A 15,594-nucleotide genomic window follows, 5' to 3' on the forward strand; every position below is an offset into this window, starting at 1 on the left:
AATTATCAGGCACCCTAATTATCTTTTAACTCAGCAATTCCACTGCTAGGAATTTACCTCCAGATCAGTTATAAGGAAGTTGGCTTGAGGCATTTGCATGCATAGCAGTACTGTTTACAGTAGCAAGAAACTAGATTTTAAGACCAGGGAAAGGGAAATGACATTCCCCATGAGATACCGCACAGGGGTAAGAAAAGAAGGAAGCTATGTGTGTGATATGATACAGAACAGTGCACAGCATAAAACATTTTGTTAAAAGAAAAAAAAAAAACCAATTTACATGGATGGAGAAAGATGTCAAAAATTATTAAAGGGACTAGGGAGCAGACCTTCACTTTTACCTGAGATTTTTATTTTCCAATCTTATAAAAACCAAGTACTTACTTGGCAGGATGAAAGCGCTCTTTTTTTTAACTCTTGAAATTTGTAGCACCATTTACTTCTTAAAAGATGACTCTTCAACTAGATTCCGCTTCCTTGGGCAGGGCCCATGAAGAACGCCACCAACCCTCCCAGATTTTCCTCACCAGATTCCTTTTGATTCCTTGCAGCATTCCTGGGCTGGGCCCGCAGCTCCCAAGGTCCCACAGCTGTGTGCCAGCCTGCCTGCTCTTAGGCAAGAGACCAGGTGGGTGGGAGGGAAACAGACACACCCTGGAATCCCAGTAAGCGCAGTTTATTTTCCAAACAATTTTATTGAAATGTGCCACGAGTACACGGGCAGCACAAATGTATGAACAGGAAAAAAAAAAAAAAATCACACGTACAATAATTTTTTAAAAAGTGAACGTTAATCTTGGGAGATATCAGGTCCCCTTCCCCTCCCCCTCCAGACTTCCAGCATTTCCGTTATGGTTAAGCTCACTAACCCAGCATTTAAAAAAAGGAATACAGGAACTTTTGCAAAAAAAAAAAAAAAAGGAAAAAGAAAGAAAACAAAACCCAGAAACAAAACAAAACAAACAGCATAAAGGAAAGAGAAACATTTTCCTGCTCAGATGGGACTCTTCTGGGTCACCTATTAGGAGGCGTGCTGAGCGGTGGAGAAACACAACTTCAGAGTGTAAGGATATGGACCATCTGCAAAGGAGAAGACAGGTTTGGCTGCACCCCTCCTCTGCAGGTGCCAACCACCCGGTCCCCCCTCCATTTCTGCTGTTCGGTTGCAGGGATCTAACTAGTCACTGCCCAACGTGAGACTTACAATCAAGCCCAATACTGAAGGCACTTCCCCGCCCCTGCCTTCAGTTCCACAAGGAATCCCATTCCCAGCTCCTCAGCCAGCTCAGGCTTTAAGTGGGCAGACATGTTCCCCACTGGCCATCTCCCTTTGATCTCTCTTTTCCTGGGTACCCTCTGAGCCAGCCTATGTGACAGACAGTGCTCAGTGTTTACTGGCAGCTTCTGACGCACAGAACACCAGTCCCTGGAGGACGAGTCTCAGTAACCCCGAGGCTGGCAGAGTGGGCGGCGGCAAGCAGCCAGGCTGGGTCTCCCTCCCACGGGGACCATCAGGCTAATCTCCTGGCGACCAGGTCCCGCCTGCCTACGTCGGCACCAGTGAAGAGATCTCTGGGGCCCTATGTTGATGGCAGGGAGGACGGCTCTGGCCTGAATCCAGCCCAGCATCATGCCACAAGGGTGAGGACTACAGGACACACACATACTCACTTGGGTTTTTCATCTGGTAATGATTCAGGAAGCCCAAAGTCTCCAGGGCATCGCTCTTGGATTCCCACTCCAGCAGCCCAGAGGAGCTGCGTTCACCTGATCAGAACACAAAGTTTGTTTTAGGCTGAGCTGAGCAGCAATCAGGGGGCCACCCGCCTACAACCAAGGAATGGGGAAAGAAGGCGGCAGCAGTTCACTCACTTTTGCCTGAGAATACTTTCACAGAAGATGGCCGTTTCACTCCCAGCTCATCGCAGATCTGCAGGACACAGAAAGGATTCAGAAACAGCAGTACCACGTGGCAGGATTCAAGCAGCTCGTGACAGAGTACTGACCTTTTTCTGGGATTTCTGATCTTTGATCACACAACATACTCTAAGGCACTCCCCCCCATGACCCAACAAAGGTTTAGAAACACCGCTCTTAACTATGTTTCCACTACCTTTAACTATCATCATTACAGCAGAAACTTTTTTTTTAATTCCCACCTGGGTGTACTGGAACTAAGCAAATGTTTGCTGAAGTGACAAGCAACAGCTCAGGCCCAAGCAAGGGCTGAAGTCCAACCCTGCCAGTCAGCCCTCCTCCCCACTCAATGCCCCAGTCTCCTCTGACCAGGCCTGAACAGGAGCCTCCCCTCTGATATTATCGAGGCACGGAAGGTCCTGACTACGTGGATGCTTTGACATTGGACTCTAATATTCGCCACTCTCTCACCCAGACTGGGAGAAACCTTTTTCGGCAAACTGCAGCCACCCCAGTCTGTCAATAACGCAAACAGGACAGCTGACCTCCACCTCGGCTAGGCCTTTGGTGCTGTTCTCAGCCTGTCCATTTTGGTTCCTGCTGCATCCCTGGACCCAGCCCAGGGCCTAGCCGAGCTGTGGCTCAGCAGGTACTAGAAAAGCCTACAACACATGGCTCATTCAGATGCTGCAGTGAGGGACCAGCTCCACAGCACCCACCTCGAAGAAGTTCTCCTCAGTCACCTCCAGAGGAGCATTGAAGAAGTGCAGCACGTTGCTCGGGTGCTGGATGCGGTTCTTGGCTGCCTGCTCTGGGGTAGAGAACCGATTGTTCCTGGATTCGCTGAAGTCTTTGTAACTGCACGACCCGTCTTCTAGCCCGTAGGACTGCCCGGGCATGATGGCTGGTTGCTTGGAGACACTGTACCAGAGAAGGGGAGCTTTTTGTCAAATCCCAAGCCCTCCACGGCGGCCTGGCTCCTATCTGAAGATGCCGTATGCCTCAGGGGGCTCTGCTCCACAGCAGAGGCAAGATCGACAGTTTCCCCACTGCTTCAGCTGTGCGCCAGGGCACGACCCACCACCCCTCACTCCTGCCTGAACAAGCACCCGGGCTCGCCCATGCTCCTCTGCTGGGTGCTTTCCAGAGTGGCCCCATTCCACTTCCCTTAGCTCCTCTCCAACACTCCCAAGCCCGAGGAGATTAAGAATCTACCAGACATTCAGCTTCTGCCCGAACATGAAGTTGTTGTTGAGGTGAGTAATGGCCCGGTCCACAGCATAGCCATCAGCCATCTCCACCATGGCGGCCCCCGGCTTGCTTTTCATGAATTTCACCTTGAAGAGAGGGGCTGTGATCAGGGCCACGGCCCAGCTGCCAGGGACCCTTCCTCCACCCCTTCTGAGCTAGTGAAAAGCAACGAACTCCTGGCTCTAGAGCAAGGCTTCCGTCTCTCCTCCAGGGGGAAAGAGACATCAGGAGCAGAGCAGCTTGTGCGGCCCCCAGGCAGGTCTCCGCGCGTGGGCAAGTCTTTCTCACCTCAGGACACAAGCCCCGAGTGCATCACTTAATGAAGCGCAACAAAAAGCAGGGTGCGGCACAGTGAGGAAACGATACAGATACTGCCACTAACGTCGGTCTGTGAGCACACAGACGCAAGTGGTCCGGAGTGGGTCACGACATGAAATACCGCTGTGAGCAACAGGACCGAAGGCAGCAAACACCCGTGACAAAGGTGCCGAAGCCAATCTCTCTAGCATAAGGTCCTGCTTCCACATAAAGGTCTGGGAACCTGGGCAGGTAATTTACCCTCCACGCCTTCACTGCCCCGACTGGTCTCATCAAGGACTCTAGTAACGAGCAAGTTGCTACACGTCCAGTCCTATCCACAGCGCCTGATGCGCGTAAGGCAGGCTTAACCCACACTATGGCTGCCACTGCTGTGACTCCCCAGCTAAGCCAGGAGTTGCCAGTGCAGAGGCTCCCAGGACTCAGCGGGGTTCCAGAGAAACAAGCCACCTGGTCAGGGGCGAACAGCCACCTGCCCCACAGGCAAGGCAGGAAGGCCCAGCATTGCCAGATCATCTTTCAGTTTTCTGAAAAAATGCTCACATGATGATCTTCGGCCACAAAAACTGTCTTATAAATCACAAATATAAGTATGACATTAAGCATTCATACTTTCATGAAGTCCTGGTTAACGCACCCGATTAAGAGACGACAAACACCCACGGTGAGGACCAAACATAATGTTCGCAGCTGGCTGCCTGCTTCAGTGAGTCACCCTCAGAACCAGCCTGCTGTCAGCCAGGCTCCTTCCCCCACCGTGACGCATGAGGCTCCGCCCGCTAGGGCTGCAATGGACCTGAGAGATACTCACCTTCTCCACATTGCCATACAAGCAGAAGACATTGAAGACCCGATCACAGTTCATCTTAGATTGATCCAAGCCATAGACCATGAGCACAGGGCTGTCGGCGTGGGGGCCATACTCGGGTGGTGGGGGAGGGGGTGGGGGGTGCCCATACTGGGGGCCGTAGCGACTTGGGCCCCGACGGTGACCCCCCACTGGTGGGCCCATCCTTCTCCCTTCGTAGTGAGGTGGGGGGGGCCCGTAGCCCTCATCATGGTAATGGCTGTGGTACCCACCGTGGGGCCCTCCTGGGGGGTGGGAAGGAAAGAGAGGGAGGACGGGTGAGAATTTGCGCAGCGGGCGGCGGGCAGGGGCACATGAGCCACGGGAGTCCACGGAGGGGAACCCCCTGCCCTCACCATATTCTGCGGGATGATCTCCCAGGAGAGGGGGCTGTCTCTGGCGTTTATTAGGGTTGCTGCCAGGATCACCTGTAGACAGAAAAAATAGTTAGAGGCCACCCTGGAACAAAGGGGATCACCCTCCTGACTAGGGGCTAATCTCAAATACCTTCAGTTCCTGCGTGCCTAGGCAAACCCCCCGTCCTCACCAGAGCTGCTGGGGCCTCCTTCCTATGGCCTGACCCACAGTGGGCATGAAGCCCAAGCCTCAGGACTGGAGCCCACTTCCCTTCCCCTATCCATGCGAAGCAGCTGGTCTCTTCTCTGGGAAGGATGAGGCCAGCTTCTGGACTCTCTCTCTCTCTCTCCCCCTCCTCTCAGGCCCTCTGGAGAACCTGCAGATGCTACAGACGCTGTTTTGTTATGGAGGCCAAGAACAGATTCCTCAAATTCCTCCCGATAACGGGAGAGGAGTTAAGAGCAGAAAACCACCAAGGAAAGGCAGGGCAGAAAGAAGATAAAATCTGGTCCCCATAGTTCCAAGGTTCTAGGAGCTCTAGGCCCTATTCTCTAGGTCCCTTCCTTCTCCACCCTGATCCTCCCTGCCACACCCCCATCCCCTCCCCCACGTCACACCCAACCCGAGGAGAGGGACTGTGGGAAAGGACAAGCAGGGCAACATCAGAACCAATTCAATTGAACAGTCATATACAAGGCATCGACATTCTCAGACCCCGACAATGGCGCAGATCCACCCCAGACCCCAGTCGTAATTCATAGTCGCTACACAAATTTAGCGCTTGAGTGGCAGACACTGTGCAAAGCGCTTTACAGACATCACCGCTTCGGAAATTCCTCACAACAACCCTATGAGGTAGGTACTATTTTTGCCCCGTTTTACAGATAAGGAACCTGAGCACTCAATTTTTAACTGACCAGTTAAAAGACACTCTGGCCCAAGGTCACAAAGCAAAACTTAGCGGCCGAGCCAGGATTTGAACCCAGGTCTGGCTGACTCCAAAACCCAGGGCTCGAGACCACTGCCCTTTCCTGCCACCCGGCCTGGGTTTTGTTTCCAACAATCAGTCATTACAAAGATGGAAAAAGGCTACTTACAGCAGAAGTACAGAGTACAATGTCCATTTGTCACAAAAAACAAATCTGTATTTTCTCTTACCATTGGACGCTTCAACAGTGAGTTAGCACAGTTCTGAAAGATGGCGTCCCATCAAACATACACTGCGACCCTGCATCACATGGTTTTACAGTCATAAATACAAGTCACGGTACACACCCGATACAATTTTTTTTTTTTTTAAGAATTGTCTTAAAAGTCAATGTTTTTGATTAAATCAAAAATGGCTCACAGATGTTCTGTCCTCAGAAGATACCAGAAAGTGGCAAATAAAGGTGTATGAGGTGGATAGTGTCCCTCCGTGTTGTCAGCTCCTCACACTGTGTGCTGCAGTGCGGTGCTTCTGGCTGTGTAGCGCTCCATGTGCGTGTCTCCTGGGTATGAGGTGTGCCAGTGGCCCCACTATGCCCGCGCTTTTGGCCTTGAGAGCGCGCCTGGTTACCCGCCAGCAGGTAACTGTGTACCTCTGAGCTGTTTGGCTGTCTGGTTTTAGGTCTGTTTTGGTTTTTTTTTTTTTTTTTTTGATTTTTTGGTTGTTGTGGTTTTTTTTTTTTTTTTTCCTGAGCTCCAGTTGGTGCAGATTATGTTGGCAGCCGATGACTGCGGAAAAAATAAAAATATCAAAACAGAAAAGAACAAAAAAAAGGCCCTCCCCAAACCAAAGGACTTAAAAACAAAAAAACAAAAAAACAACCCATATGGCGAGGAATGGAGAGAGGATCCTATTGTCTTGGAGGCCCATGGAATCTACTTCGGTCTATGAAACGTTCTCCGAAAAGAGCGCCGCTGGCTGGCTGGGAGAGCTCTGTTCTCTGTGTTTCCTACTTCTGTGTACATTTTCGGGTTCAAGTTTGCTTGGATTTTGACTTTTTTTTAATGTTTAATAAAAAAGCAGTGTCTGCTGCCATGTTGCGTCTCTTTCTCTCTTTGTCTCTGTCTGCCTCTGTCTCTGTGCTTGTAGCTGTTCCTTGGAGCGCGGTGTGGTGTTCTTGATGTAGTGAGCTCAAGTCTGCGGCTGTTTCTGGGGACGTGGTGCAGGCTGCGTGTTCTGTTCTCTCCAGGAAGAGCTAGTGGTTTCTACCCTGTGTGTTGGTGAGCAATGTGCAGAGGCAGAGCCGCTGAAGTATGGTTCCCGAGGGGTGGCGAAGCACCGCCCTCACTCCAGGCCACCTCCTCAGCTCTCGTTTTTGCCCCCCAGTCTTGGGGCGGCCAGAGCTGAGAGGCATCAAAACCAATGCACAGCCAGCCCCTGCCACTAGCCCCTGCCGGTCTGCACATCTTCTATTTATGTTCCTTGGAGAAGAAATGGTTGGTTGCCATGTTTCTGTTAGCGGTCATGTAATGCCATTGCCCGCTCTGGTACATTCACTCGGTCACCAATTTGCCTCTGGCCTCTGGAGGGGCGGCCAGGCCCACAGCGCCCACCGTGAGGGTCCGGGGGAGAGTCTAGCCCACCCTGCCCACTGTTTCCCAGCTGCGAGGGCGAGCAAGACAGGCCCGCCTAGGAATGGGGGCCTTTGGCCTCCCAGGGCCGGTGAGAGGTCAGCAACCGGCCTCCTCCCTCAGCCCGTGGCCTAGTCCGACGTATCAGACCAAGACAGACAGAGATGGACGGTCTTGCTGAGGGGGTGCCGCTGCTTTTCCAAAGGCAATCCTCCACCTCTCCCTCCTATCCAAGGCAAACCATTCTTGACAGAGTCTAGGAAGGGGGTTGTCCGTTTGGGCCCCCCGCAGAGATGATGAGTCCCCGCTACAAGGGAGGTGAGGCGTGTCCACCCTGCTCCAATCCAGGGTGTCACCTCCACAAGGTCAATTTGCTCAAAGGCTCTGCTCCAAGGGCCTGGGCGCCCTCGTCACCTCCCCAGTCTGCCCCACCCTCCCCCAGCAGACCCTCTTGATAGTGGCGAGCAAGAGAACCATTCCGGGCCCAGTTGAGAATGGAGTCAGTGACCCTAGGCAGGCTCCTAGAAGGGCAACAGCAGAATCCATCTGGGAGCTGCTACTGGTTTATAAGCCATTGCCACGTCCTGTGCTCAACGAGGCCCTCCCTGCTCCCCAACCCCGTCCAAGCCTCTGCCCTGGCTTTACACCCTTAGCCACGTCAAAGGGCCCCCAGCAGCAGCTACAACCTAGAGGCCCCCTCATTCACCCTCTCCCACTGGAGCATCTTTTCCAAGAGCTGACCGCGCAACACCCCCCAGACCCTCCCATGTCCACAGGGAGCCCAATGGCATTACATAACCCTGAGCCCAGGTCTATGAAGTGCACTAGTCGAATGAAGGCAAGGCGGGTGTGTTTAGAACAAAGTTGCCATCAGGATTACCTTGTCCACTGAGATTGGGGTTTGTGTAGTCCCAAGTATCCTGATCATTCTTGAACACATTCAAGCGTGTGGGCTGCAGGGACAAGACAAAGCTTGAAATTAGCCAGGCCTCCCAGCTCACCTGGAAGCTGACAAGGGGCAGTCGTTTCCTAGACCCACCTTCGCGTATTCAATCTTCAGAGTGCAACAGCCCGAGTAAATGTCAGCCCCATTGAGCGAGGCTTTGGCCCGCTGGGCACTCTGCACAGAATCAAATGTGGGTGAAGTTAAGGAAAGCCCTGAGACAGGCGCTCTTTGTAAAGGGTTTTAAGTGGTCCCAGAAAGGGATGAGGACGAGGGAGCACCCTAAAGACCACACTGCATGTGAGTTCTGGGGTTAGCGCCTCACCCACAGTCACTAGCTGCTCACATGGAAAGGGCTAGAATGCAGCTCCAGGTGGGCAGTCACTGTCCAGAGTTCCCCTTTCACCTGCACTCCCAACCCCACCAGCCCAGGGGTGGCAGCAACTCCCTCTGCCACCACCCCAGGCCAAGACACTTTCCCTCTGCCCAGTCCTCTCCCTCTCATGCTGTGTGCTTTGACGAAGCCTGAACAATCTCTGAAACATCAACCAGGTGAGGTTCCTGCCTGAACCCTGTCAGTGGCTTCCCACTGCACCCTGACCCATGTTTCACAGCACTGCCTCGGATGCTCTGCTCCCTGCTTCCAAAGCATGCAGTGAACCCTCTCCCCATCATCAGTGGTCAGGCCGTTTGCTTTCTCTAACACTAACTTGGTGCCCACCTGAGAACCTTTACGGAGACCAGTTCTTCTGCCCCGGATACCAGCTCCTACCTCATGGCAACAAAGCATCACCCTGCCAGATGTGCTGGGCACTCCTCCCCGTCGCAGCAATTTAGACTCTGAGTTTTCACACTACACACCAGTGTGTTCATTAATAACCCCTCCCATCAGACTGGAGGCTCCAGGAAAGGATCTGGCACCTGGCAGCCCTCAGGAGCCTGTGCTGGTTGAAAGGACAAACCCCTGCTGAGCCTCATAAGAGCCCCCACCTCAAAGAATTCCCCTTTCCCAGCAAAGGATATTCCACCATGGCCTGAACTCCATTCTTCCGGAAAATAACAATTCTCTGGACAGGACCACAAGGGTTGCAGATAGTGTAAAGAACATCCTGTAAAAAGCACACAAGCAAGATGAAAGGGCACTCGCAGGTCAATTTGACTCAGGGGAGAGGCCAGGAGGAAGAGAGAGCTCACAAAAGCATCTAAAAGAAAGCCTGTTGGGCACGCACCGTGGTAATGGAATAAATCGGGTTCAGAATGGTAAAGAGAAGCACACTGTTGACGCTCCGGGAGTCATCCGAGTCCCCAGGGCGGGAGATCTTCTGGCTGGTAGAGTAATTGACAAAAGCTGGGTGGCCAGCAATGTAGATCTGGTTGTCAGCTGCGTAGTTCACAGCGTTGCAAGCCCCCAACACGTCTTCAAACTCCACCAACGCTTGTCTCTTTTTAGGCATTACTACCACATAGCTGGCAGAAAAAAACACATGTTTCGGTCCTCTCAAGGGAATATAGACAAAAGGATGACATTCAACTTTCCCTGAATGGACTCAACTCTCTGGACTCCTCTGTACCTCCACCATGGTTTCCTGACCTGAACACCCTGTACCCTAAGTGGCACAACAGGCAAAAGAGATGTAGCTATGACATCACCTCCTCTGGGAAGTCTTCCTTCCCGAATCCTCTTCCCCTGAGCTAGATGCCTCCCGAAGGTTCCTAGGCTTTCCTATCACAGGGCTGATTGCTCTGGATGGGCAACTGTTGAAGGAGCCCAAAGCTTCATTTCTATTGTATTTCTACTCTAGTCCCAGTACCTAACATGTGACAAAAATACTCACTAAACAAGTGAATCCAGATTAGAAGCTAGGGGGAAAAAAAAAAAACCGAAGAGGTAAAAAAAAAAAAAGACAGGAAACTTGCCATAACCTGACCCAAAGTATAAGGGCTAAACCCAAGAGTGGAGGAGTCCCAGGACCTAACCAAAGAACCCTGGGCCAAACTGGTTATGTCACTTCCCACCAGAAACTAAGGACACACAGGACACCAAGAAGCAGACTTCCATGTCCAACCCATAGCCTCTGAGGAGTACCTGATGGGTCCAAATTCCTGCAAGGCCTCCACGAGGTCAGCTTCCACCACGCCGTCAATCAGGCCCCTGATGTGGACAACTGGGGAGGCAGGGGTTTTGTGTGGGTCATCGTAGTTCTCCTGAAAAAGGAAGGAAGAACGTAACTTCATTTCCTGCTGTACAAGATGGTGGCCCACTGCCCTCTGTGCTGTTGGGAGACCCAATCAGATAAGACACTTAGGTATCACACAGGGCAGACAACAAGGGATGGCAACACAAAGCAATCATCCCCAAAGAATTTTGGGCCAGCAAAGCTCAGGCCCTGAGTGGATGGCCACTTGCCTATACCTCTAAGGCAGAATGGAAGACAAGGCATGCCCCACACCTTACATTCCTCCTAGAATTTTTCTCTTCCCACGGGTCAAGTAAATCGGGGAAAAGACTGGGATGGAAATGGGACAGCACCGGTAGGAAGGGCTCAAACAGTTTTCTGCTGCAGCCTGAGTCACAACGTTCTCTTGGCATGTTTCTTTGCCCTTTCCCTTGTGCAACAAACCCAGCCAAGCATTACTGTCCCCACTACTCAACCCCCAGGATCAGTCACATTAAAACATCCCTGCCCCCAAACCTGTAGAAAGCCACTTCTGGTCTTTAACCACCCACCAAACTCTGTGGTAAAAAATACTGCCTAAGCTAGATTATGGAAAATAAGATGAGAAAGGTCCTTTAAAAAAAAAAAAAGGAAAGAAACTCCAACCCACATCACTAAAAACCAACACAATTCCCTCACAAGAAGTATCTTTCCACCCACACAGAAGCCTCTGGGAATCAGGAGGAAAGTAACTTTCTCCATGTCTCCTGGGCTCTGGGCCCAACCTCCTGTCTGAGAGCCACCAAGCAGAAGCCCATGCAACAGGGGCAGAATTGGGTTCTATTTCAGGAATGAACCGCACAAACCACAGGAGGCACACCCGACTGATGGTTACCAGCTCAGCGGTTTGGAGTTCCACAGCCCATAAATTCTAATCCCAGCCCCTCCCCCATCACTAGCTATACGATCTACACAAATTTACCTCAGCTCTACAAGTCCCCACTTGTAATACCATCCTGTATCTCATACAAACTGTTGGAAGACTTAGTTCAAGTAGCTTTAAAATGAGTCTAACAAGGCCTGCCGCAAGTTAAAACACTAGAAATCACTGCCACAGGTCACCACCAAACCCTGGAAAATCCTGCAAACCGAAGGGGAGAGGACTTCACGAACTTGGGAGGGAGGAGGGAATGGGCTCCAAGTCAGAAAGAACAAACGGTAGTCCTTTCCGACTAGGAGACCAACGACACCGAATGCCTTCGAAAATGCCCACCCTCAGAGAACATTTTGGTTTACCAAACCAACTCCATCTAGTTAACCCAACGAAACTGTAAGCAAACTTGTGATGGTTCCACAGTTTAGTTCAATTCCCAAATGGCAAAAAAGACCTTTCACAAGCCCCTTTCTTCCGGTTTTCAAAGCCCACAAAAAATGGGGACATATTCTGTTGCGGGGGAATATCCTCAAAGTAAATCAACTTCTGTATCGACACAAACCATGACGTTAGAGATTAAATAGCGATCAGCCAGAATTCCCTACTCCGGCGCGGAAAAGGCCACCGCCCACCCGTTCCCGCTCACGCGGTGCTACCCACCCCCCCATTCCCCGCCCACGAGGCCCAAGAAGAAGTGCGCTTGCGCGAGGGCAGTGACTTAAACGATAAAGGGAAAAAAAAAAAAACGGCCCGGCCGCGTGCCCGGGCCCCCACACTCCAGCCCGCGGCGCCTGCGCACTGCGCCACCCGCAGCGCAAGCTCCTTCCTCCGCCTCCCACACCATCGCCCCCCCCACCCCGTTCTGAATAGCGCGCACGCGCAAGCGCCTGTCCTCGCGCAAACCCCGCCGTTTACCCAACGCCTGCCCCTCCCCCACCCCGTCACGGCGTGAGGGCCCGGGCGCGTGCGCAGAGGTGCCCCCCCAAATGAATACCCTCAAGGTGGAAATTTTTCTGTCCCTTCCGGGCCGTTCCCGGCCCCTAAGGCCCTGGCCTCACCCCGCCGCCGCCGCCCGCCGCCCCGGCTCCTCCACCGCCGCCGCCGCCGCCTCCGTGCTGGTCGCCAGCGTTGTCCGTCTTGAGCCGCTTAGGGGCTCGGCCGCCCTCACTGCCGCCGCCGTAGTAGCGGCCACCGCCGCCTCCGCCGCCCGCCGCCGCCATCTTCACCATCGCTCCCGACCGCCTCCGCTGCTCGTCCGGCTGCTGCCTCTGCTCCAGCCGCCGACGCCGCTTCTCCGCCCGGGGCAGCAGCCTCCGCGACATGGCGGCACAGAACCCGCCTCCCCCCGCCTCTCATTGGGGGAGGGACACGCCCGTCACCCGCCGCCCCCACCCGATAGGGGGAGCCACTGGTCCCGCCAAGGGGGGAGGGGAAGCCTCCGCACGCCTTGCGTGCCTATTGGGCAGAGCGCACGCCATTCTTCAGATGGGCCCGCCCTCGTTTGTCTGGGACACTCCTTATAGGCGAGTGCTTTCTGCCAGTCATGTGGCTGACCCCGCCGCCTTAAAATAAACTCCAATTTGATAGGTCGGATTTCTGGCACAGCCTGGCCTCCCTTGGAGCACCTGATAGGAACGACGCTCCCCCTCGCCGGAGAAGCCCCGCCTTCTTCCCACTTTTATTGGCTCCCTCACGAATCCATCAAACCGAAAATTCTTAGCGTTCCAGCCAAAACGACTCCGTTCCCGCGCCACACCGCAAGGAGAAAAGGAAACCCCCTCCCTTTTGCCTCTCTCCAGTGGTTGCTGCAGATGCCCATCTTCTACGTCTCTACCCGACTAGTCAACGAAGACTGGAAAGGGTCGTAGGACCACCGATGGTCTCTGATTGGGTGAAAAAGGAAAGCCCCCTCCATGCCGGCAGGCGCTCTCTGGCGCAGTCTAGGAAGGGATCGGAGGCGAGAGCGTAAGCCCGAACAGGCTTTCAGACATCCCAGGAGGCGGGGCGACCCTCTAAACCAGCGAAAGGCCTGGCGTACCCCAAGTAGTTATTGACATTCTGTGTGTGGTGCCGGAGGATAGACCGAGACAGAGGGGTAGCTGCCAGTGGCTCTGTCCCCGCCGCTATCCCTTATTCCTCTCCACCTCGAATCCCCACAACGCCGGGGGAATTTTAATAACCCAAACTTAACCCTTTCCGTAGAAAACCATTTCGCCCTGCCGACGGTCTTCGGACCCTGTCAAGCTCTCCGGCGTCCTTTCCCCGCTCCGCTCCACCTCTAAATTCAACCAAAAGAGCACTTTTCAGTTTGCACAAAGGGAAGGTACACGCACTCTTCGACCTTTACCCGTGCAGGCCCTCCCATCTAGAACCCTTTGTCTACCACCTCTCCTGCCGGAGGAATCTCTCCTCTTGTCCGTGCAGTCTCCACACTGAAAAGTCCCGACCCGAGCCTGCCTATGGTAACCCCTGACCACTCAGGCGAGTAGTTTTCAGGCGATAGCCCTGACCTCCGAGGCTTGTCATAGTCTGGTGACTGTCCCTTTTCCAGCGGGGGAGTCCTGTGTGGGTAAGGGAGCGGTGGTCCCTGCCTAAGCCTTAGCGAGGCTGGTCCCTTACCCAGCACCAGCTACAGCACCCGGCACAGCGTTCGGGCTCTGCAAAGGGGAGTCCTGGTGTTCTAAGTGTCCAAAGGGGAGCTTGGGTGGCTCAGTTGGTTAAGGGACTGCCTTCAGCTCAGGTCATGATCCTGGAATCCCAGGATCGAGTCCCCCCCCCCCCCCAAAAAATCGGGCGCTCTGCTCAGCAGGGAGTCTGCTTCTCCCTCTGACCCTCCCCCACAATGCTCACTCGCTCTCGCGCTCTCATATTCTCTCAAATAAACCTTAAAAAAAAAAAAAAGTCTAAGTGTCCGGGGGGCCTGCCTTCCTTGGGGTAGGGCGACCCTGAAGATAACGTTCTCCCTCAGCCTCTAAGAGTCCAAGGAAGCCCAATAGCTGGAACCTAGGGGCGGGGCCGGGCCGAAGCAGGAGCCCGCGTTATGGGGCTGCCTCTTGGGGGTGGGAGGTAAGACACTGCGCTTAGAAAAGCCAGAGTCGTGGGAAACAGGGTCGACTCCCCCCAAAATGCTTCGGAATCCTCCCACTGGTGACGGGGCGTTCCCGAAATAGGAGCCCTCGTGGAAACTAAGTTTGAAATGGGGTCAGTGGCGCGAAGACAGTGGGACAGGACTGCTGGGTTCGCAGATTTAGGGAGACAAGAAAGTTGGGAACGGGCGGACGGGGATCTAAATCAGTTGCCGATCACACCGGGAAGACCCGAAAAGGAAGGCGTACACAGATGCGAAGTGGCGCAGCGCCTTCGACACGTGATCAGTGCGACAGAGAGAGGCGGGGCGGGTCCCCTAGAAGGGCGGGGTCGCAAGGTCCCGACGTCAGAGGAATGCGGTGGGGGGAGGGGGGGAAGGGGCCCCTCCCCTCCCCGCCCCCGCGCCGGGCCCGTACGCCCCTCGCGCCGACGCGCGCTGCCGGGACGCGGCGGAACCGTCCTCGGCGCGGTGCGTTCTGGCTCGCTCACCAGCCGGCTCGTAGCCACAGCAGGCGGCCGGGCCGTCGCGTAATCTGCACCACCGCGCTCCCGGCTTCCGCCCCTCCCCCACCCCGGCGCTCGGGCGGCGGGCAGCGCCTCCCACCCACCCCCCGCACCTCTTCCCGACCCCTCGCCCCCAGCCCCTACCAGCTCGGCGAAGAGCCTGGCCGGCGGTCCGGGATGGAAAAGAGAGCAGACACTGGGAAGTTTTGGGGGAGGGAGGGGCGGGCCTTAAAGGGACCACGACCTCTTTTCAGCCTGGAAAAAAAATAGGGGGTGGGGTGGGGGGAGAGATTGAAAGTTGCTCCGCTGTAGAATGGAGGAAACAATGCCAGAAAGGCAGGGAAAGACTGATGCACCGTTGCGTTAGGGCTCCGCGTCCCTTTTCCCCAAACACCCCAGTCCCTCATTCTACCCACCACCCCCCCCACTTCCATCTCGGAAAGTCACGCAGTTGTTTGGCAGTCACGCCTCATTCCTCCTGGTCAGCCAAGTGTGTTAGTTGAGGTTTATGTTGGGGTGCACACGGATGCGGAAATGGGCTCAGGGGTCGCAAGCGGTTAATGCTGGATCCCCCAGCTTGTAAGTGGTCCGAGAGGGATTTGTCCGCCGCCGAAGATGTGTAGGCACCACACTGCAGTAGTTGTGGTTGTGGGGTCTGCAATGTGCGGTGCGGGTTCCAAGAGCACAGGCTCGGGGGCTAGACCACGGAGTTCAAGTAGGG

At 54.2% G+C, this 15,594-nt stretch overlaps 1 protein-coding gene across 3 annotated transcripts; it reads right to left on the bottom strand.

Moving 5' to 3' along the window:
* Positions 1-675: 675 nt before the first annotated feature.
* On the bottom strand, positions 676-15,136 carry HNRNPL (heterogeneous nuclear ribonucleoprotein L). Of its 3 annotated transcripts, none has more exons than XM_045987327.1 (13): positions 15,018-15,136; positions 10,279-10,397; positions 9,422-9,659; positions 9,216-9,301; positions 8,289-8,385; positions 8,130-8,202; positions 4,690-4,761; positions 4,298-4,578; positions 3,133-3,254; positions 2,637-2,838; positions 1,873-1,930; positions 1,672-1,767; positions 676-1,080 (listed from the first exon to the last, which is right to left on the bottom strand). In XM_045987327.1, the coding sequence occupies exons 3-13, from the start codon at positions 9,644-9,646 to the stop codon at positions 1,022-1,024; spliced, it is 1,371 nt and encodes a 456-aa protein (XP_045843283.1). In that variant the 5' UTR covers positions 9,647-9,659; positions 10,279-10,397; positions 15,018-15,136; the 3' UTR covers positions 676-1,021. The 3 variants fall into 3 exon arrangements, with proteins under 3 accessions (XP_045843283.1, XP_045843282.1, XP_045843281.1); XM_045987326.1 differs by lacking the exon at positions 15,018-15,136 and adding an exon at positions 12,341-12,631; XM_045987325.1 differs by lacking the exon at positions 15,018-15,136 and adding an exon at positions 12,341-12,635 and having other exon boundaries at positions 4,298-4,761.
* Positions 15,137-15,594: the final 458 nt, after the last annotated feature.

This window comes from Meles meles, chromosome 19 (genome assembly GCF_922984935.1).
Source record: "Meles meles chromosome 19, mMelMel3.1 paternal haplotype, whole genome shotgun sequence".
In the NCBI taxonomy this organism is placed as follows: Eukaryota; Metazoa; Chordata; class Mammalia; order Carnivora; family Mustelidae; genus Meles; species Meles meles.

Bases quoted from the DNA above. Each gene is read 5' to 3' on its own strand.
- HNRNPL (XM_045987325.1), bottom strand. From the start codon at position 12,604: ATGTCGCGGAGGCTGCTGCCCCGGGCGGAGAAGCGGCGTCGGCGGCTG. The intron at 8,203-8,288 runs GTGGGTCTAGGA...TTGTCCCTGCAG, and splicing joins TGAAGATTGAATACGCGAAG to CCCACACGCTTGAATGTGTT. The intron at 4,762-8,129 runs GTAATCCTGATG...TTCTGTCTACAG, and splicing joins CCCCAATCTCAGTGGACAAG to GTGATCCTGGCAGCAACCCT.